Raw genomic sequence first — 23,831 nt, 5'->3', positions numbered from 1 at the left:
TCAGTGTGAAGGAAGCCATAGACAGTATTTGAATGAAGGCCTGTGGCTGGATTGGCCTTTTAGTTTGACCCCTACTGCAAATTTTCTTACCTAAGGTGCTGATGTCTGTATGTATGAATTATTTGTCACTGAAGTTATGAATTGTGCCTAAAAGTTAAAACTGTGTTGATTGTATTATGTAATGATCAGTATTTCAATTGGAAAGATATTTTAGAGTCTAGATAATTATGTTTTTATATTGAAAAAATGTTGGCCAGTTTTTAAATCCCTGAATAGAAGAGAATTATGTCTCAGCAGGTATAATAGTAATGCTAATTTATTGAAACTACTGCTGTTAGAGCTCTTCTTATTGACTTTTAATGAAATTTGCAGCTTAACATTTTGTCTGAGACAAGGCTATATGATTCTGAGTGGAAATTGTCTATAAGTAGGCATTTATTTCATGATTAATATGTCACAGAAATCATGGTAGTAAATCACATTGCTATTTTAATGCCCTGTTTTTGTAAGTTTTTAAAATTCATATTCTGAGAAGATGTCATTCTCTTAGTGTTAGCTTGGGAGTTAGATTCCCATGATTAACTATTATTTATCCTTGCATAATATTAATTTTTAACTTTATCTGTCTCTCTATAATCTATAATAAGCTAGTTTTATGGAAGGTAGAATTTCTTACTATATAAAGAATACAGGGACTCGTTGTATTAGAGAATCAAGTCAGCCAGCTAAATTATCCTATTGGTATATCCTTAAACATAATTTTGGAAAAGAGAAAAGCTAATCAGTGTATTTACCTTATATGGTAGAAAGAACTGTATTAGGTCTGATTCATGTAAATAAGATGTTGCAAAGAATTTATTTTATAAATCTTAAAGGAGATATGATTAAAGGTTTTTATCTTGACTTTTTCTCCTGAACACTTACGTCTTAGCAAGTGATCAACATGAGGGTTTGAACACCTAATTGTTGGTAAATGGTTGAGGCATGACAAAAATATTAATATCCACTGTTTACCATCATGTTATTTGAAACAAAAGTGACCATGTTTGCTATCTTGCTTGAAGAAGTCTTTGACAAAAAAAAAGCAATATCATGTCATTCATAAATTTTCTTGTTCTAAAGAAAGCAGTTATATATATATATACATATATAAATTATGTAAATAAAAGTTATTTTATACCATTGCTGTTGTGTTTTTTTAAGATGACTAAATACAGAATTGGCTGGGTATCGTGGCTTACACCTGTAATCCCAGCACTTTGGGAGGCCGAGGTGTGGGTTCGCTTGAGCCCAGGAGTTTAAGACCAGCTTGGGCAACATAATGAGACATCATCTCTACAAAAAAATTAAGAATCAGCCAGCTGTGATGGGGTGTGTTTTGGTCCCAGTTACTCAGGAGGCTGGGGTGGGAAGATTGCTTAAGCCCAGGAGGCTGAGGCTGCAGTAAGCTGTGATTGCCCCACCAAACTCCAGCCTGGATGACAGAAGATGACTACTCTGTCTTCGGTGGGAGGAGAAAAGTTTTTGACAGGTGTGCATGTCCTTATGTCAAAGCTGTAGGAGTCTGCAATGTGATTGTTCTATTGGAATAGACTCCATACAGCATCTCTGTTTGCTATAGCACTGCATCCTGAATCTGCTGCAGAGCCCTGGCTTACATTGGGTTCCACTAACAATTGGCAGTCTTAAGGGCTAACCAGTAAATAGGTTAGGGTAATATTCCCAAATATATTTTATCTCAAATTCAGAGGGCCTCTTCAAACATTGTTGCCTCTGTCGGCATGGTGGCCAGTGCAAGGTGCAGGATCTTGTCTCCCTCTCCCCTCTGCCTTTGTTTAAGAGATGAGGTCTCACTTTGTCGCCCAGGCTGGAGTGTAGTGACATGATCGTAGCTCACTGCAGCCTTAAACTCCTGGGTGCGAGCAATCCTCCCAGGCAGGTGAGCCATTGTGCCTAGATAGCTTGTTTCTTCCCTTTAAAAATAGATACCATGTCCTCAGACCACTAGACCCTTAGGAGGTTTGCCTATGTGGAAGGCCCCTGAACTTTCACAGGATTTACCTCCCAACTTTTTGTACATACATGTCTTCCTAAGACATCTAGGTGCTTGCTAATTCCTGCTTTCCAGCTCCAATTAGCATAATGTTATCCATGTCACATTTCATTCTGGCTTGTCAAAAATCAAGAAATAAAAGTCTCCCCCGACTATACTGTGAAAGACAGTAAGACAGTAAAATCAGTTGTCCCTGCCACATAAAAATACAAGTTCTTTTCATTTTTCTTACTGTAATGGAAAAGGTTGCATTTTTTTCATGGCACTAACTTTATTCCAGGTGTTAGGAGTTGTGTTGATTTTCTCTAATAAAGGTACCAATCTTGAACTGCAGCTGTGATTAACATATTCATCTGTTAAATCTGTGATAACTTATTGTCATTCCCCAAGACCAGTGGTTCCCGAACTTTATTGTACATCAGACTCAAGTTTTAAAAAGTCTATATGTCCAAGTTATATCCCGTATTGTTAAATCAGTGTCTGAGTGCAGTGGCTCATGCCTATAATCCAAGCCTTTTGGGAGGCTGAGGCGAGACATAGCAAGACCTCATCTTTACAAACAAAAACTAGCAGAGCATGGTGGTATGTGCCTGTGGGTCCAGCTACTTGAGAGGCTGAGGGAGGAAGATCGCTTGAGCCCAGGAGTTCGGGGTTGCTGTGAGCTATGATCATGCCAGCCTGGGTAACAGAGTGAGACCCTGTTGCTAAAAAATATTAGAACATAATAGGACTGGGCACAGTGGCTTACACCTGCAGTCCTAGCACTTTGGGAGGCCGAGACGGGAGGATCACTTGAACCCAGCAGTTTGAGACCAGCCTGGGTAACATGGCAAAACCCCTTGTCTACTAAAAATGCAAAAATTAACCAGGCGTGGTGGTGCGCACCTGTGGTCCCAGCTACTTGAGAGGCTGAGGTGGGAGGATCAATTGAGCCTGGAGGCAGAGATTGCAGCAAGCTGAGATTATGCTACTGTACATCTGCCTGGGTGACAGAGGGAGACCCTGTCTCAAAAATAAAATCATTAGGAAACGCACATCACAGTACCTGGGGGTGGAAGTTGGATATCACCATTTAAAAAGAAATCTTCAGGTGATTTTAAGGTGCAACACCAACAGCAACACACAAAACAAAAAAATGTGGGCCGGGCATGGTGACTTACGCCTGTAATCCACGCGCTTTGGAGGCCAAGGCGGGTGGATCACCTGAGGTCGGGAGTTCAAGGCCAGCCTGAACAACATGGTGAAATCCCGTCTTAAATAAATAAATAAAAATAAAATAAAATAAAAAAAAATGAAACATTGTCCAGGACCCATTTGACTTTAACAACTGGCCAAGCTGGTGAGTCAAATGGGAATGTAGTAGGAATCAACAGATCTTACTCAATATGTGGGTCAGAGAATGGGGGTGGTTTAAACCTACTTGGCCCTTCCTTAATGCCTTATCTCATGGGTTAAGGAAACAGTGTGATGATTCTGCTATATCCTACTTCCCACATTCTGGGACTGAGGAAATAACTACAGGATGGGCTCCTGTGAGAAGTCAGACCAAGAATCCATCTTTCACGCAACCTCCATTAGCCTTCACTCTGAAAACGATAACGGAGGCTTTTCAGGTTTCTGGAAATCAGTATCATTTCAGAGTCATTATCTTAATAACCATGGAAGACCTGAGTATTTCTGTTTCTCCAGTGCAAAGTCTCCCTGATAAATAACCATAGTTCTCTCTGGGGAAAGCTTGGGGGAAGATTTATGGTATACCTATGAAGCCACAATTATAAAATCCTTCCTCAAAGGCTCCCAGCCGCCCCCTCAGTCAAGCGACTTTGGGTCTGTAATCTGATTTAGTCTGGAAACTAGATATGAGGCTGTCTCCACTATGGAGGCTTGAGTTTGGTTCTTGCACAAAGACCTGGAATTGTTTTGCCTATAGGTGACATGCAACACTTTAGAAGGCTGCCAGTCTGTTTAATAGGAAACTTGGGGTCAATAAGCCATCATCATAGATCCCCACATGTAAAAATAGACGCTGTTAATCCTTTGCTATGGCTTATTATAGTCATTGTGCCCACTTGGTCTAAAACAGTTTGGCATTGCAGCCTGGCTTCTTCCAGTATTCCCACTGAGGTCAAAGGACCTAATTCCTTGGCAGTACCCGTCACAATCATCTCTAGTGTGCAAAGGACAGCCATCATAGTGGCTGCATCAGCTCTTCAAAGAGGCTGATGCTTCTGTTACCAAGCCTTTAAAGGAAAGAGTGATCTCCAGGCCCTCCTGAGAGTTATGGTTAGGGGGTGTCTGAGTCAGATGCACATAAATACAGCCAGTCCCCCTTTATCTGCAGGTTCCATATCCCGAGATTCAACCTACTAAGGATCAGAAATATTTGGAAAATAAAACAAAAAAAATGCAACTATAACTAATACAAATAAAAAATACAATATAACAACTATTTACATAGCATTCATATTGTATTAGGTATTGTGAGTAACCCAGAGATGATTTAAAGTGTATAGGATAGTGCTAAGTTATATGCAAATACTATGCTGTTTTATTTTATTATTTTTTGAGACAAAGTCTGGCTCTGTCGCCCAGGCTGGAGTGCAGTGGTGCAATCTCAGCTCACTGCAGCTTTGACCTCCCGGGCTCAAGGCGATCCTCTCTCCTCAGCCTCCCGAGTAGCTGGGACTACAGGTGCATGCCACCATGCCTGGATAGTATTTATATTTTTTGTAGATACTGAGTTTCGCCATGTTGCCCAGGCTGGTTTTGAACTCCTGAGTTCAAATGAACCACCTACCTTGGCCTCCCAAAGTTCTGGGATTACAGGCCTGTGCCACCGCACCTGGCCCCTGGAGCCAATTTTTCTCAGATACCCAGGGACAGTTGTAATCCATCCCAATGTCCTCATTTTCCTGAGTCTTCAGATGGCTTCCCATACATGGCTTTCTCTGAGTGCGAGCATCAGAATCACCTTGGAGGGCTTATTAAACATGAATTGTTGGGCCCTGATCCTGATGTTAATTTAATTAAATTAATTAATTTATTTATTTTTGAGATGGAGTTTTGCTCTTGCACCCAGGCTGGAGTGCAATGGCACGATCTCAACTCACTGCAACCTCTGCATCCTGGGTTCAAGTGATTCTTCTGCCTCAGCCTCCTGAGTAGCTGAGACTACAGTCATGTGCTGCTATGCCTGGCTAATTTTGTATTTTTAGTGGATGTGGGGTTTCACCATGTTGGCCAGCCTGGTGTTGAACTCCTGACCTCAGGTGATCTGCCCACATCAGCCTTCCAAAGTGCTCGGATTGCAGGCGTGAGCCACCACACCCACCACACCCGGCCCCAATCCCAAAGTTTGTGATTCAGCACATCAGGCTGGGGCCTAAGAATTAGCATTTCTAACAAATTCCCAGGTTGAGGCTGCTGCTGCTGGCCTGTGAGCACAATTTGAGAATCACTGTTTTATAGTGGATTCTCAAATTTGCCGACTGGAATCACCTGAGATGTTTAAAAGAATACTCATTCCTAGTTTCCAGCATCAGAAATGATCATTTCACTGGTATGGAGTGCTTGGCTTGGGATTCCTTTAAATTGCGTTATTGGCTGTATTTGACACACAACAAACTGCAGATATTTAGAATACAATTAAATTTTGACATATGTGTACACCCATAAACCATCACCACAATAAAGATAATAATCCATCATTTCCAAAGTTGCTTCTTCTCCCCTGGCCTCCTGCTCCTCCCTCTCTCCCAAACACCTCCCAGATCCCAAGGTAACAATCTGCTTTTGGTCACAATGGATAGCCTGCATATTCTAGAATTTTATATAAATGAAATCATATATAGCCTTTTGGTTTCACTTCTTCCCTTTAGCATGAGGGTTTTTTTTAATTTTTATTTTTTTTTATTTATTTATTTGTTTTGAGACACAGTTTTGCTCTTCTTGCCCAGAGTGCAATGGAGTGATATTGGGTCACTGCAGCCTTTGCCTCTTGGGTTCAAGCCATTCTGCCCTAGCCTCCTGAGTAGCTGGGATTACAGGCGCCTGGCACCATGCCCAGCTAATTTTTGTATTTTTAGTAGAGATGGGGTTTCACTATGTTGGTAAGGCTGGTCTTGAACTCCTGACCTCAGGTGATCGCTCACCTCGGCCTCCCAAAATGCTAGAATTACAGGCATGAGCCACTGCACCTGGCCTTAACATGATTATTTTGAGATTCATCTACCTTGTTGAATATATCAATAATTTATTCTTTTTAAAAAGTATGATTTAGGTCTGGCACAGTGGCTCACGCCTGTAATAGCATTCCTATTTCCTAGTCCTATGGAAGGGTAGGAACCTAACTTTAGCTGGCACTTGTTAAGTTACAAACCTACCGTAAAGACATAAGAAATTCAACTTTGCTTTGGATAGAGACGATTAACAAACACAGGTGGTTACTCTGATTCTCAGGTGACAAGTGATGCTGTCAGGTCATCTTACTTGAGGACTAGTTGTTTATCTTGAAAATATGTATGACATGGGTTGCATCTGCCTGGTTATACAAAGGGGTGAGGGTATTTAATTTAATTTAATTTAATTTTGAGACAGAGTCTTACTGTGTCACCCAAGCTGGAGTGCAGTGGCTCGATCTTGGCTCACTGCAACCTCTACCTCCCAGGGGTGAGGGTTAGAGTTCTGTCTTTGCAATCTCTTTAGCAGATTGCCTGCAATGCACATCACATTCTGGATTGATGAGTTTTCAAATAATAAAATTGTTTTTCTTCTACTTTTGTGGAGAGGTTTTTGGAGTGGCAGGAATTTTTGTTTTAAATTATATTTTCTCAACATCTTATGTAACACTAGTATATGATGAAAACCAGGACATTGACATGTGCACAATACTGTTAACTAAAGATTTTATTCAAATTACAGTCAATTCTCAATATCCTCAAGGATTGGTTTCACAGCTCTCCTCCTCCACCAAAATCCCAGGATGCTCAAGTCCTTTATATAAATTGGTATGAGCATATGACTTGTGCACATCCTCCCATGTACTTTAAGTTATCTCTGGATTATTTCTAATAACTAATACAAATGCGAATGCTATGCAAATAGTCATCATACTGCATTTTAAATGTATGTTATTTTTCATTGCATTGTTGTGTGGTTTTTTTGAGACAGGGTCTCACTATTCAGGCTGCAGTACATGGTGCCATCACAGCTCACTACGGCCTCAACCTCCCGTGGCTCAGGTGATCCTCCTGTCTCAGCCGCCTGAGTAGCTAGAATTATAGGTGCCACCATGCCTGGTTAATTTTTGTATTTTCTTTTTTTTTGGGGGGGGGGACGGAGTTTCGCTCTTGTTACCCAGGCTGGAGTGCAATGGCGCGATCTTGGCTCACCGCAACCTCCGCCTCCTGGGTTCAGGCAATTCTCCTGCCTCAGCCTCCTGAGTAGCTGGGATTACAGGCACGTGCCACCATGCGCAGCTAATGTTTTTGTATTTTTAGTAGAGACGGGGTTTCACCGTGTTGACCAGGATGGTCTCGATCTCTTGACCTCGTGATCCACCCGCCTCGGCCTCCCAAAGTGCTGGGATTACAGGCTTGAGCCACCGCGCCCGGCCCAATTTTTGTATTTTCAATAGAGACAGGTTTTTGCCATGTTGCCCAGGCTGGTCTCAAACTCCTGGGTTCAAGTGATCCGCCCGCCTTGGCCTCCCAAAGTTCTGGGATTACAGGCATGAGCCACTGTGCCCAGCCTGTACTGTTATTTTTAAATTGTCTCTCCCTATCCAATATTTTCCATCTGTGGTTGGTTGAATTTGCAGATGTGAGACCTGGGGATACAGAAAGCTCACTATATATCATATTTACAGGTAGTGCATGTGTATATACAATTCCATGAAATTTTATCCCATGTATAGGTTTATGTAACAGGATACAGAGCTGTTCCATCACCACCAAAATCGCTCTCATGTTGTCCCTTACGGTCATTCCCTCCTCCAGCTCTAGCTCTTGGCAACCACTTATTTGCGTCACCCAGCCTGGAGTGCACAGCTCACAACAGCCTTGACCTTCCATGCTTAAGCAATCCTCCCACCTCAGCCTCCCAAGCAGCTGGACCGCAGACACATGCCACCACACCCAGCTGCTTCTTTTTTAAAAATATTTTTGTAAAGACCAGGTTTCGCTATGTTGCCCAGGCTGGTCTCTAACTCCCGGGCTCTGGCAATCCCCTCCTGCCTTGGCCTCCCAAAGTGCTGGGATTACAGGCGTGAGCCACCACGCTGGGCCCACAACTTTTCATTTCACTAAAATGGGATCATACAGTATGTAACTGTGCAATAAAAGGCTAATTCAGCAGGTTTGGGTTGTGCATATTCCAAAGAAAGAACTGACACTTGACCAGTTCCTTAAACTATAAGCCCTTGAAATAAATATCCTGCCTTTTAAGAGTGTTTTTGTATACCTGAGGCCTTCGGCCATGCCAGACAGTTTATGCTAATATTATGCTGATTTAAGACTGTATCCTTTCACTGTAATAAACCATAACTGAACATAGTGTTTAACATACCATAAACTTAAAATGGTCTTGGATAACCTTTAGAGATTGTCTTTTACATAAAATCTAGTTTTGTTTGTTTGTTTTTTGAGATGGAGTCTAGCTCTGTCGCCCAGGCTGCAGTGCAGTGGTGTGATCTTGGCTCAGTGCAATCTCCGCCTCCCACGTTAAAGCAATTCTCCTGCCTCAGTCTCCTGAATAGCTGGAATTACAGGTGCCAACCACCATGCCTGGCTAATTTTTGTATTTTTAGTAGAGATGGGGTTTCACCAGGTTGATCAGGCTGGTCTTGAACTCCTGACCTCGTGATCCACCCACCTTGGTCTCCCAAAGTGCTGGGATTACAGGTGTGAGCCACTGTGACTGGCCTTTTTTTTTTTTTTTTTTTTTTAAAGAGTTGGGGCCTCGTTCTTTTGCTCAGGCTGGAGTACAGTAATGCAACTGTAGCTTACTACAGCCTCTACTTCCTAGGCCCAAGTGATCCTCCCACCTTGGCCTCCAAAGTAGCTGCGACTACAGGTACACCCATTATATCAGGCTAATTTTTTAAGAGTGGGGTCTTGCTATGTTGCCCAGGCTGGTCTTGAACTCCTGGGCTCAAGGGTCTCAGCCTCTCAAGTAGCTGGGATTATAGGTGTGAGCTACCATGCCCTACATAGCTTTTATTGCAAACAGTATTGTGTCATATGGATTGACCATAATTTGCTTATTCACTCACCTGCTAATGGACATTTGGGTTGTTTAGAGATTTTGTGTATTACAAATAAAGCTGTTATAAATATTTTTGTACAAGTTTTTGTATGCACAACTAATTTTATTTACCTTGAGTAGATTCTTATGATAATAGTGACAAGTAAGAAATCCTTTATCACAGCTTGGAGTCTGTTATCTTCTGTAGATGCAGGGCAGTTTGGCTGAGGATCAAGCCAGGACTTGACAAGAAGGGAGTTGAGGGGTCAATGAAAGGTACAATATGATATAAGGACACTACACAGGAAGGAATGGAAAGCTGAGAAATAGGATGGACACATTTGGGCAGCTGTGGTCAAGATCCAGAATCTCAAATGCCCAAAGCCCCTTGAGCCTTTCTCAGAGGTGGAGGCAACCTACCTTCATATCCACTCCCTCTTCCCGACCAGCCTTTCCCTGTGTAAAAGTCATTCAGTCATTTTATCTGGGGCATTTGCCTTAGGAGCTGATGCCAATTCTTGTGAGGGACCAATCTTACCATGCCTCCTTGCTTCTGGATCTTAACAGAAGTTAGTGATTCCAGTGCAAACCAAAAAGTACTGAACACGGTCCAGAAGGAAATAGTTTCATGCCAATTTGCATTGGCAAGAGTTAGGGAATATGGAAATGGATTGTTATACCAAGGAAAAGAAATATAAGATTAGATTGGGATAAAGGTATCAACATGAGTGTGTGTACCTGGCATGTCAGTCGTGTTTTCCAAAGATAGTCACACAATATCTCTCATCTTTTCTACAAGTGGCCTAGACACGCCTCTCATTGAGCAGTGGGGTCTATGTTCCCTCCCCTTGAATCTAATAGGGTTCAAACAAAGTAATGCCATATGATTTCTCAGGCAAGGTCGTCAAGTTTCTTTTTTTTTTTTTATTAAAAAAAATTTTTTTTAATAAGATGGGGTTTCACCATGATGGCCAAGCTGGTCTTGAACTCCTGACCTCAGGTGATCCACCCATCTCGGCCTCCCAAAGTGTTAGGATTACAGGCGTGAGCCACTGCGCCCGGCCGGTCATCAAGCTTCTATTTAATGCCATGTGATATCCTAGGTAAGTTCATCAAGTTTCTACTGAAGAGATTTGATAGCAGAGGAGAGCCTGGCAGGCCTAACTCCCAATCCTGACCTCCTAGCTTGTTGTCTGGCCTTGAAATAACCCTCCCTCAGGTGTCCTGGAATGTCTTCTTGCTCTGATTATTTTTCATGTATTCAACCAACAAATTTAGAGCAGTTATTTTTCATGTATTCATCCAACAAATTTAGCATACTACAGATGCCAGGGATAGGCCATAGGTGATGACACTGACAAGACCCCAAGTTGGAGAAACAAAATGAGCTCTAATAACAGGTGCTGACCCGAGCCACAATAGAGGCCTAAAGGGGGAAAGAGCTAATGAGGTGGGGTCAGGGAGGGCTTCTGTAGGAGGAGATTCCTGAGTCAAGTCCTAAAGGATGTGTATGGGCTTACCAGGTAGAGAAGATGGAACGGGCAAGTCTGGTCGTGGGAAGATGCCCTGGGCAGAGGGATTGGTGCAGTTAAACGAAGGAGGCATATGGAAGATGGCAGCCAATGGAATGAGCAACTCATGGGAAAGAACTGAGCGCACCAGGCTGCAGAGATTAGCCCTGGCGGTTACATTTTTCAACTCATTCTCTTATTTTATTACATAAAACATTATTTTATTTTATTTTTATTTTTATTTTTTTAGAGATGGGGTCTAGCTCTGTCACTCAGGCTGAAGTGCCATGGCATTGAAGTCTCAAACTCCTGGATTCAAGTGAATTCTCCCACCTCAGCTCCCCTAGTAGCTAGGACTCCAGGCACGTGTCACCATACATGGCTATTTTTATTTTTCAGAGACATGGGCTCACTATGTTGCCTAGGCCAGTCTCAAGTTACTGGCCTCAAGAAAACATTATTTTAAAAAATCAGAGGTGGCAAAGATTATGCTCCCTGTGATCTCAATAGTGGGGTAAAGAGACACTGGACACTAATAGATGCTAAGTGACATTGCTTTTGACCTTCTGTGCATTTGCACTTCACCTTTTGCATATTTTTACTTAGGTGTTCTGGGAACATTACACATTTCCAAAGAGCTTCTTGTAACAAAAGTTACAAGAAATAAGAAACACGTATGACTTTTTTTTTTTTTTTTTTTTTTTTGAGACAGAGTCTTGCTCTGTCACCCAGGCTGGAGCGCAGTGGTGTGATCTTGGCTCATTGCAGTCTCTGCCTCCCTGGTTCCGGTGATTCTCCTGCCTCAGCTTCCCAGGTAGCTGGGTTTACAGGCACGCACGACTATGCTCGGCAAATTTTTGTATTTTTAGTAGAGATGGGATTTCACCACATTGGCCAGGCTGGTCTCAAACTCCTGACCTCAGGTGATCCACCCGCCTCGGCCTCCCAAAGAGCTAGGATTACAGGCGTGAGCCACCACACCTGCGAATGACTTTTAAAGAAAGCAAGGAATCAAATCCTATTGTGTCTTTTCTGCCTTCAGGTAGTGATTTTAAGTACTTTGCATAATTGAAGAACTATTTAGAGAAAAAATGTGGCAATTAAAATGTCAAACATTCTTTCCTGCTACTTAGTTGTACATGAAAAGTAAGTTTTTACTGGATTTTTTTTTTTTTTTTTTTTACCATGGGAGGCAAGCACAGTGTAAATCATGCCTTTGCAGTTTAGCTCATGCTCTCCCCCATTTGCACAAAGCCTGGCCATGTTCACGGCTCAGTCCACCCTCAGTGCTTCTGCAACGCTCAGCTGCAACCCTTTCACAATTGCATTTTGTTCCTTAAATGTCTATCCTACACAGTCCAATAAGAAATCATGTGGCCATTTGTATTATTTTCTCATAAGTACCTTGAAGTCTGTAAGTTTACCTGCAGTTGTAGACGAACCCTTTCTGTACCTCTCCTCCCCCTTTACTTTGCCCTGCTAAGCAACCAGTGGAGTAGAATTAGTAAGTACTCAATACATATTTGAACAAAAAACCTTAAGTTCAAGACCTTCTGTATAGAGTTTTAATTTTATGGGTGTATTTGGAGTCCTTTATTTAAGATCACAGTGTTGATGTCCACAATCTATCACTACATAGTGCCCAGTGTGGTGGCTCACGCCTGTAACCCCAGCACTTTGGGAGGCTATGGCGGGTGGATCGCTTAAGTCCAGGAGTTCAAGACCAGCATGGCCAACGTGGTGAAACCCCTACAAACATAAAAAATTAGCAGGGCTTGGTGTCATGTGTGCTTGTAGTCCCAGATACTCCAGAGGCTGAGGTGGGAGGTCAAGGATTCAACGAGATGTGATCGTGCCAAAGCACTCCAGTCTGGGGGACAGAGTGAGACCCTGTTTCAAAAAAATGAAATAAAACAAAGTAAAAAATAAAGAAAAATAATTACATAGCGAAAATAATCAGAAGAGTGTTTAAGGTCTCCAGTGAAAGGACAAGAGACTTGTGCTGTACGCAAGCACATGTTAGATGCGATTGACCCATGTTGCTGGTGTGTCACCGGTAGAGGGTCGCGACTGCAAGTTGTACAGGTTCTTGACGTTTTGAACAAATAATTTGACGAAACGCCCCGCAAGGCAAAGAAAGAACGAGGCAACGAAAGAACCAAAGCAGGGATTTACTGAAAACAAAAGTACACTCCACACTGTGGGAGCAGACCAAGCAGCAGCTCAAGGGACTGGATACAGAATCTTCTCGGGTCCAAATACTCACTAGAAGTTTCCAATCATGTAAATGAAGTGGTAGTCCACAATCAGTCTGATTGGTTGTAGAAAGCAGCCAACCAGAGGCTGAAGTGAAGTTACACTCCTGTGCAAACAGCAAAAAGCAAGCAATCGGAGGCAATGGTGAAGTTACAAAGTTATACCTCTATGCAAACGAAGACTGGGCCCCCAATCAGTCTGCTTGGTTGTGGACAGCAACCATTCAGAGGCTGGAGTTAAGTTACGAAGTTGCAAAGGAAGACTCCACCGACAGTCAGTCTGATTTGTTGCAGACAGCCAATTTCCTATCTGCCCGGCAGAAAGTTGGGGGGTTTGCAAAGGGAGTAGCCCCTGATCCTTTTGCTACTTAGGCATGGAAGGTTAGGGTTTTCCTTTCAGTTTAGCTCTATGAAGTCAGTGTGAGACAGCCTTAGTTTCCCTGCCTCCAGACCCTGATTCTCCTGCCTTAGGTACAGTCACCGTCGTGATATTATCTATCGGTGTCAACACAACACCAGCCCAAGCCCAACCGCAGCTCTTTCAGCACTGCGCCGTTTAGGGGCACCCAGTTGGTCATGTGAGGGTTGTTCAGCCGGGATCCCAGCTCTCCTGCGCTCGGGACCGGACGCGATCTCGTGGGGCTGAGCCTCTGTTTCTTATTGGTTGGCTCAGGGGGCGTGGCGCGGCCTGACCAATCGCGGGCGGGGTGCTTAGGCACGTGAGGGGGCCTGCCCGCCTGAGAATCGGGAGGCCTTCGCTAGTGCTGCAAAGACCCGAGACCAGCCCCAGCCAGGGAAGCGGAAGGGGAAAGCACCGACTCCGGGCCAGCGCAGGCCGCTCTCTCGCTCTCTTCGCTCGCTCGCTCTGTGCCCGCCGCCATGTGGGCCGCCCGGAGGTTAGCCCTGTGGCCTTGTGCCCGCGCCGCTCCCGCCGGGCTGCGCGGCTATCACGGGGACTCGGTGGCCTCGTTGGGCACCCAGCCGGACGCGGGCTCTGCGGTCTACCAGGTAGGCTGAGCGCTCCGGGGGCCTGGCCGCGAGTGGAGGAAGCAAGTGGAGGAGGGGCAGGCTTCAACAGCTGCTGCTCTCTTCTCAGGAGCCTCAGTCGATTCTGGGATCCAAGTGAAGTTTGAAGAAGAAAAGCCTAACAGATAAAAGAAATTTTAGTTCACTTTTAGAGCCAGCACTGTACTTTGTGTCTTTGAAATCAGTGGCTCTTAAAACCTGGTTTAGAATTCTCACCTGGGGAGCTCGTTGAATAGCGGCCTGAGCCCCACTCTGGACCTTCTAGGTCTCAGGTAGAGTTGTGGTGTTTACATTGTAGTGAAGTCCTTAGGGTACTTTTGGCAGCCAGCTTTGCCAACCACTGGCCTAGAACACCCCAACCAGGGGCGCTGTGCTTACGAAATTTTAGTTTATAAGTTGGTTATGATGGCTGGGCGCGGTGGCTCACACCTGTAATCCCAGCACTTTGGGAGGCTCTGGCGAGTGAATTACCTGAGGTCAGGAGTTTGAGAGCAGCCTGGCCAACTGGGTGAAACCCCGTCTCTACTAAAAATACAAACCCCGGCTGTCAAAAAACATTAAAATAAAAATAAAAGCAAAGTAAAAGTTCTTGCTGGGATATTACGAAATTCATGTGTACTCATATTAGACAAAGCAAGGCCATGAGGGTGGGGGAGAGTGGGATGAACAATCCAGTTTAGCTGTGTTTCCTGATTAGAAATAACAGCACTATAATAAGTAATACTAATGGCAGAAATTTTATAGCGTGCCCACCTTTTTTCTTTTTTTCTTTTTTATTTTTCCATTTATTTATTGCATTTTAGGTTTTGGGGTACATGTGAAGAACATGCAAGACTGTTGCATAGGTACACACGTAGCAGTGTGATTTGATGCTTTCCTCCCCATCACCTACATCTGGCATCTCTCCCCTTGTGCCCGCCATTTTTCTAAAGGCTTTATATGGTTTCACCCATGTATTTATCATAATGATCCTGTGTAGTAGGTACAATTGTTATTCTGTTTTATAGATGGGAAGACTGTGATATATAGGGTCCAGGTAATTTGTCTGAGATAACACAGAGCCTGAATTTGAAGTCAGGTTGTCTGGCTCGTAACTATTGAGTCCAGGGTCTTGCTTTATAATGCTTATTACTCACCCAACTCTACCTAGGTGAGTTCTATGGTTGAAAAGACGGGGTGGGAACTTGTCAATGGCTTGGCTCCAATTCATTATGACTGTCAGGCACTACCCTCTCTGGTTGCTCATCTTCACAAGAAAATTACTAGGTTGTAGAAATTGTTTTATAGGTGATTGAAAAACAATAACACACATACCTGGGGCCCTGAGAGATCAGTAAGTAGGGAAACTAAAAGCTGAACTCAGGTCTGTCTGGCTTCCAAGTCTGTCCTTGTGCCGCTAAATTACACTGTTTCTTGGTTGGCGATACTCATCCTCAGGAGGCTAGGTTGGTTGACAAAGGATTGCCTTGGAGGTGAAGTGTAGCCAGTACTGGCTCTTCTGTGGTGTAAATCTGATGCACCAAGCTTGGCACAGATATAGTCTAGTCTGTGGAGGCAAACGTCAGCCTGAGTGGGTCAGTGCTTTTCTTCTTGACTCACTGGTTGTTTAAGAGCACGTTGTTTAATTTCCATATGTTTGTGAATTTTCCAGTCATCCTTCTAACATTGATTTCTAGTTTCATTACATTGTGATTGAAAGGATACTTTGGGCTGGGCAAGGTGGCTCACACCTATAATACCAGCACTTTGGGAGGCTGAGGCGGGTGGATCACCTGAAGTCAGGAGTTCAAGACCAGCCTGGCCAACATGGCCAACCTTGTCTCCACTAAAAATACAAAAATTACCTGGGCGTGGTGGCAGACCCCTGTAATCCCAGCTATGTGGGAGGGTGAGGCAGGAGAGATGCGTGAACCTGGGAGGCGGAGGTTGCAGTGAACTAAGATTGTACCACTGCACTCCAGCCTGAGCTACAGAGCCAGGCGCCAGACTCCTTCTTTAAAAAAAAAAAAAGGAAAGGATAATTTGTATGATTTTAATCTTTTAACATTTATTAAGATTTTTTTTGTGGCCTGACATGTAGTCTGTCTTGGAGAATGTTCTCTGTGCACTTAAGAAAAGTTACATACTTTTTTCTGCTGTTGTAGGGTGACATATTCTGTGTATATTTGTGTTAGGTCCAACTCGTTCTTTCCTGAACACTGTGCTGCCTCCTTGTTTTTTGTTTTTTGGATTTTGCAGAGCAAGAGAATGTAGAGGAAATCATGACCTCCATAGCTCTTGGAGCTGTAGAGAATAGGAAATAATGGAGCCATGCTATAGACTGAATATTCATCTAAAATTGAACAGTTAGGAAGTTGCTGAGGGTTTTATCAGGTAAAAGGAACTAAATAAGTAGAGATGCTAATCACATGGGAAGCAAAATGTGTTAGTGGGCCAGACTCTGAATTTCAAAGGTAATTAGCTATTTAAGTGTTGTTCAAAAGTAATATGCTGACCAAACAAACTTTAGAAATACAGAAGGGTGAAAAGTTAATCCCTCTACCTTTTTTCTACTTCTCACTGTTAACATTTCCTAGTGTATTACTTAGAAAATTTCTGAATATATCCCAGCATAGAGTTTTTATTTATTTATTTATTTGTTTGTTTGTTTATTTGAAACAGTTCTGCTCTGTCGTGCAGGCTGGAGTACAGTGTCATGGTCCTAGTTCACTGCAGCCTCCAACTCCTGGGCCCAAGAGATCCTTCCACCTCAGTCTGCTGGGTCGCTGGGACATAACACCACGCCCAGATAATTTAAAAATTCTTATTCTTTTTATTTTGTATTCTTTTTGTAGAGATGGAAGTCTTCCTATGTGGCCCAGGCTGGTCTCAAACTCCTGGGCTTGAGCAATGCCTCTGCCTCTACCTCCCAAAGCTCTAGGATTACAGGTGTGAGCCACCACACCTAGCCTGTGCTTTTTTTTTAGAGATGGGGTTTCACCATGTTGGCCAGGATGGTCACAATCTCCTGACTTCGTGATCCTCCCTCCTCAGCCTCCCAAAGTGCTGGGATTACAGGCGTGAGCCACCGCGCCCGGCAGCCTGTGCTTTTTAAAACAAAATAGGATCCATGGCCAGATGCAGTGGCTCATACCTGTAATCCCAGTACTTTGGAAGGCAGATGTGGGTGAATCACTTGAGCTCAGGAGTTCGAGACCAGTCTGGCCAACATGGAGAAACCCTGTCTGTATTAAAAATACAAAAATTAGCTGGTCATGGTGGGCACCTGTAGTCCCTGCTACTCGGTAGGCTGAGGCAGGAGGCAGGAGAATCGCTTGAACCCGGGAGGCGGAGGTTGCAGTGAGCCGAGATTGCGCCATTGCACTCTAGCCTGTGCAACAGAGCCAGACTGTCCCAAAAAATAAAAATACAAAGTACAAAAAAATAAAAGGGATCTTTTTTTTTTCCCTCTGGGATTTGTTTTTATGTGTAATTTGTCAGTAAGCAAGCCTTGGTTGGAATCTCAGATAGTGACTGATGGGACAGGAAAAATAAGATGGTATTTTAATCTTCAAAAAGCTTAAAACAGGAAAACAAATAGAGATCAATTTAAGTTCAGAAGGTGTTTAGGGAAGAAAGATGTTAAATTGAGTAGGAGTGGCCAGAAGTGGAGTTGAAGATGAGATGAAACATGAATTAGGCTTGCAGAGGGGTAAGACTTGGAGAGATGAACAAGTGGGGTGGTGAAGAACAAGACAGGAAGGGGTGAGTTTTTCCATAGACTCCAGTGGCCTAGTGTGGCTGCCATGGATAGGGGAGGCCCAGTGTGGCGGTCACACAGAGTTGGCACAGAACAATGTGTTTTTTTTTTTTTTTTAGCCTTTATTTTGGGAAAAAGGAATTGCTTTCTAATATTTCTCTCCCCCACTCCTCTACTTCTGTTTTAGGAGAACTACGAGCAGATGAAAGCACTAGTAAATCAGCTCCATGAACGAATGCAGCGTATAAAACTAGGTAAACACAGCATTTATTCTTCAGTTTATCCTTTTGCTTACGATGTCCTTTTTTTTTGAGTTGGATTTTTTTTGAGATGGAGTTTCACTCATGTTACCCAGGCTGGAGTGCAATGGCGCGATCTCGGCTCACCGCAACCTCCGCCTCCTGGGTTCAGGCAATTCTCCTGCCTCAGCCTCCTGAGTAGCTGGGATTATAGGCACGCACCACCATGCCCAGCTAATGTTTTGTATTTTTAGTAGAGACGGGGTTTCACCATGTTGACCAGGATGGTCTCGATCTCTTGACCTCGTGATCCACCCACCTCGGCCTCCCAAAGTGCTGGGATTACAGGCTTGAGCCACCGCGCCCGGCAAGATGTCCTTTATAGTTACTGGTTTTAGGAAAAACTAGTGGAATTAAGCTTTTGACTCTTTTTGTTTCTTGAAATGGAGTCTTGCTCTGTCGCCCAGGCTGGAGTGCAGTGGCCCGATCTTGGCTCACTGCAACCTCCACTTCCTCTGTTCAAGTGATTCTCCTACCTCAGCCTCCCAAGTAGCTGGGATTACAGGCACCCGCCACCATGCCTGGCTAATTTTTGTATTTTTCTAGTAGAGACAGGGTTTCACCATGTTGGCCTCACTGGTCTTGAACTCCTGACAAGAAGTGATTCATCCACCTTGGCCTCCCAAAGTGTTGCAAATAAAGGCGTGAGCCATGTTCCTGGCCAAGCTTTTGACTCTTATGACTATGCATTTGTTGGTATGCAGGCATTTAATTTTATTTTTTCTATTACTTGGCCAGGTTTTCTCCTCATAGCGCACTATCACTTTTGGGGTGAAAAGTAAAGATTCAAATTCATAAATTTTTTGAATAATTTACTTTTTATTTTTATTAATTTTTTTTTTTTTTTAAAGATGGGGTTTCACCATGTTGGTCAGGCTGGTCTTGAACTCCCGACCTCAGGTGATCTGCCCGTGTTGGCCTCCAAAGTGCTTGGATTACAGGCATGAGCCACCACGCCCGGCCTTAATTTTTTTTTTTTTTTTTTTTTTTTTTTTTTTTTTTTGAGACGGAGTTTCGCTCTTGTTACCCAGGCTGGAGTGCAATGGCGCGATCTCGGCTCACCGCAACCTCCGCCTCCTGGGTTCAGGCAATTCTCCTGCCTCAGCCTCCTGAGTAGCTAGGATTACAGGCACGTGCCACCATACCCAGCTAATTTTTTGTATTTTTAGTAGAGACGGGGTTTCACCATGTTGACCAGGATGGTCTCGATCTCTTGACCTCGTGATCCACCCGCCTCGGCCTCCCAAAGTGCTGGGATTACAGGCTTGAGCCACCGCGCCCGGCCCCAATTTTTTTTTTTTTTAAGAGAAAATTTTTTTGAACCCCTGGTTCAAGTGATCCTCCTGTCTTGGTCTCCCAAAGTGCTGGGATTACAGGTGTGAGTCACCACACCTAGCCGGTGATTTCTTAATAGGTGTTTAATATATTTTTCCTCAGTGCTGAATCTCAGATGGAAAGCATTCTTCATATTTGATAGACTGTTTCAGATAACTCTTTTATCAACAAATATGTAATACTTAATATATAATACTTTTAATCTAAAATTGTACATTGAGAGTGGAGTAGTGTAAATACTAAGTCTCAGGAGTATGAAAATAGTGAAGAAGACTGGATTTGGCAAGTATGGTCTAGAATTGCTTATTTACTTATTTATTTAGAGACAGGATCTCCCCACCCTGTTGCTCACGTTGGACTCGAAGTCATGAGCTCAAGTGATCTTCTTGCCTCAGCCTCCCAAGTAGCTGAGATTATACATGTGCCCCTGTATCCAGCTATGGAATTCATACTTTTGAAGCCATTTTAGATAAAGGTGTTGTCTCCAGGAAAGGAATCTAAACTTGCTGAAATGAAAATGCATTGTTAGGGGTGATAACTCAGTCGTCATGCCCATGTTGAGAGTTTGATTTGGTAAACTCACTGTCCCCCTTAGACATTAAGATGGTGGGTTTTGGGGCTGGGCATAGTGGCTCACACCTGTAATCCCAGCACTTTGGGAGGCCGAGGTGGGTGGATTACGTGAGGTCAGATATTTGAGACCAGCCTGACCAACATGGTGAAACTCCATCTTTACTAAAAATACAAAATTAGCTGGGTGTGGTGGCTCATGCCTGTAATCCCAGCTACTTGGGAGGCTGAGGCAGGAGAATCGTTTGCACCCAGGAGGAGGAGGTTGTAGTGAGCTGAGATTGCGCCATTGCGCTCCAACCTGGGAGACAGAGAAAGACTTTGTCTTAAAAAAAAAAAAGAAAAAAAAAAAAAGATGGTGGGTTTGACTCAGTGAAGGAGTGAGTTGTCTTGTGGCATTGGGTGCCTTTTGGGGATGGTGGGTGCTGAGGAACCGTGGTGAAGGCTGGTGGCCACAGGAGGGGAGAGGACTGAGCCGGACTCCCTGGGAAAGGAAGGGGGGAGAAGGGAGAAAGGACAAACTTGGCCTTCACAGTTTTGGCAAGAATTAAATGTCAAGGGAACTTAATTCTGTACTCTGTGAGCCTGCATCAAGGATAACTCTCCTTCTGGTTCTTCCTAATAAAACCAGAATTCACTAGCTGCTCCAAATTGTAAGGCGCCACTCTAGGCAGAATTGCTAAAGAATGATGTTGTTTAAGTCCTTTTTTTTTTTTTTTTTTTTTTTCTGAGATGGAGTCTTGTTCTGTCACTCAGGCTGGAGTGTAGTGTTACCATCTTGGCTCACTACAACCTCGGCTTCATGGGTTCAAATGATTCTCCTGCCTCAGCCTCCCAAGTAGCTGGGACCACAGACATGCACCACCAGACTTGGCTGATTTTTCATATTTTTAGTAGAGATGGGGTTTCACCATGTTGTCCAGGCTGGTCTCAAACTCCTGGCCTCGAGTAATCCACCCACCTCGACCCCACAAAGTGCTGGGATTACAGGAGTGAGCCACTGTGCCCAGCCTTTTTTTTTTTCAATGTGTCTTACCACACCTCTCTGTCACCCCCAACTTCCTCTTCTCCCCTTCTCCTGCTAGCCCCTTAGTGGGCACTTACGGTGATTCTCCAAAGACTTTGACCCCAGTCTGGATTTCCTTGCAGTGCCTTAGGTTATTTTTCTTTTAAGATGTATTTTGTTTTTCTTTCCAACTTTTATTTTAGGTTCAGGGGTACATGTGCAGGTTTGCTATATGAGTAGATTGCATGTTGTGGGAGTTTGGTGTACAGATAATTTTGTCTCCCAGGTAATCAGCATAATATCCAATGGGTAGTTTTTGAATTAGTACCTTCCTCCTACCATATATATGTATTTTTTTTTTTTTTTTTTTGCGATGGGTCTCACTCTGTCACCCAGGTTGGAGTTCATTGTGATCTCAGCTTACTGCAATCTCCGCCTCCAGGCTTCAAGCAATTCTTCTGCCTCAGCCTTCCGATTACAGGCGCACGCTACCACGCCTGGGTAATGTTTGTGTTTTTTTTTTTTTTTTTTTTTTTTTTTGAGACGGAGTTTCACTCTTGTTACCCAGGCTGGAGTGCAATGGCACGATCTCGGCTCACCGCAACCTCCGCCTCTTGGGTTCAGGCAATTCTCCTGCCTCAGCCTCCTGAGTAGCTGGGACTACAGGCACGCGCCACCATGCCCAGCTAATTTTTTGTAGTTTTTTAGTAGAGACGGGGTTTCACCATGTTGACCAGGATGGTCTCGATCTCTTGACGTCGTGATCCACCCGCCTCGGCCTCCCAAAGTGCTGGGATTACAGGCTTGAGCCACCGCGCCCGGCCATGTTTGTGTTTTTAGTAGAGATAGTGTTTCACCATATTGGCCAGGCTGGTCTCTAACTCCAGACCTCGTGATCCAGCCGCCTCAGCCTTCTAAATGCTGGGATTACAGGTGTGAGCCACCGTGCCTGGCCTTAATATATATTTTTAAACAGATTTATTGTATTCAGTAAACCATTATTTAAAGTGTGCAATCTGATGAGTTTTGACATGTGTATACATCCATGAAACCATCTTGGCAATCAAAATAATGAATATATTATTCCCCAAAGCTTCCTCTTCCCTTTGTAACCCCTTTGTCCCTCCCTCTCCCTCCTCTCAGTACACCTCAGCAGGGACTCAGCCAGTAGTTGGAGAAAAGAGAAAAGCAATATGGTTTAACTCATACTATCTTATAAAGAGGTCTGTCTTTCCCTCCCAGAAGTATTTTCATTTTAATAGAATATTAGACGTGATACAATTTTCTTGGCAACCTAAAGGCAGATTTAATCTTAAAAATATGCTATGTACCCCTTCCAGGAAAAAAAATTCCTTTTGGGTATAGCAGAGTCCTGGTTTGAAAAATAAGGTCATGGCTGGGTGTGGTGGCCCACACTTGTAATCCCAACACTTTGGGAGGCTGAGGTGGAAAGGCTGCGTGAGTCCAGGAGTTTGAGGTTACAGTGAGCTGTGACCAGCCTCGAGACCAAGCAAGACCCTGTGTCAAAACAAAAACAAAAAAAGGCTGGGTGCGGTGGCTTATACCTGTAATCCCAGCACTTTGGAAGGTGAAGGCAGGAGAATTGCATGAAGCCAGGTGTTTGATACCTGCCTCGGCAACATAGCGAGACCTCATCGCAAAAATTTAGCTGGAGTGGTGGCGCATGCCTGTAGTACTAGTTGCTGGGAAGCCTGAGGCGAGAGGATCACTTGAGTTCAGGAGTTGAAGACTGTGGTGAGCCATGATGGCACCACTGCAGTCTAGCCTGGGTGACAGTGAGATCTTGTCTCAAAAAAGAAAAAAGGTCACACTTGGAAGATTGTTTGAAATTATTTTCTTGCTCAAATAAACAAAGAAATAACTTTCTGAAAGAGTTGAACATTTCGTTACACAAAGACTATATTAACATGAAATTCTTGGGCACCAATAAAAATAAACTAATGTTTTAATTATTAAAGGTACAATTTGATACTTCTGTTCTTGCTTCATTACCTTGGTTTGCTGAGAATGGGTTATAGATATTCCCAAGAATACAGATACCCCAGTGAGCTCTTCAGTTATAATTTTATTTGTCTGTCGTGATGTGAGCAGTGTTGGGAAGCATGGAAGACAATCTCTGAGTCAAGTAAGGGGACTTGTAAAACGCTAAAGTGTTCAACTCTTCCAGTTGCAAGCTGGAAAAGTTATGGATCACTAATGTCATCTTTAGGCAAATTTACTGTGCTTATTATGGAATTTCTAAAATCATATTTTTACCTGGGACAAATGAAAATAGGAATTTTCCAGATCTATCATAGCATGTATTTAATAAATATGGTGGCGATGAGGCGATATTTGCAATATGTGAGCTGCAGAGAAAATACTCTGTAATTTAAGTAATTACTAGTGAATTCAGAACATAGACTCTAGGGTATACTCTAGGATCAGGGATAGATTGATTTTTTTTCTTTGAGACAGAGTCTCACACTGTCACCCGGGCTGGAGTGCAATGACGCAATCTGGGCTCACTGCAACCTTTGCCTCCCGATTCAAGAGATTCTCCTGCTTCAGCCTCCTGAGTAGCTGGGATTACAGGTGCCCTCCACCATGCCTGGCTAATTTTTTGTATTATTAGTAGAGACAGGGTTTTACTATGTTGGCCAGGCTGACCTGGAACTCCTGACCTTGTGATCCACCCACCTCAGCCTCTCAAAGTGCTGGGATTACAGGCGTGAGCTACTGCGCCTGACTTGATTTTTTTTTTTTTTAAATACCAGTTTTTAAATTTACTTCAG

The 23,831-nt window shown here is 43.5% G+C and overlaps 1 protein-coding gene across 1 annotated transcript in view; it reads left to right on the top strand.

Annotated features, from left to right (window-relative positions):
- The first annotated feature begins 13,801 nt into the window (after positions 1–13,801).
- MCCC2 (methylcrotonoyl-CoA carboxylase 2) overlaps positions 13,802–23,831 on the top strand; it is a 72,404-nt gene continuing 62,374 nt past the window's right edge. The window contains exons 1-2 of the mRNA XM_032278835.1: positions 13,802–14,069; positions 18,014–18,080. Of these exons, the coding sequence (XP_032134726.1) occupies positions 13,941–14,069; positions 18,014–18,080 (196 nt within the window). The 5' untranslated portion in view covers positions 13,802–13,940. The remainder of the gene's footprint in view (positions 14,070–18,013; positions 18,081–23,831) is intronic.

This window comes from Sapajus apella, unplaced genomic scaffold (assembly GCF_009761245.1).
Source record: "Sapajus apella isolate SASKATOON/1434 unplaced genomic scaffold, GSC_monkey_1.0 scaffold1, whole genome shotgun sequence".
Lineage (NCBI taxonomy): Eukaryota > Metazoa > Chordata > Mammalia > Primates > Cebidae > Sapajus > Sapajus apella.
This window is presented reverse-complemented; position numbering and strand designations above follow the sequence as displayed.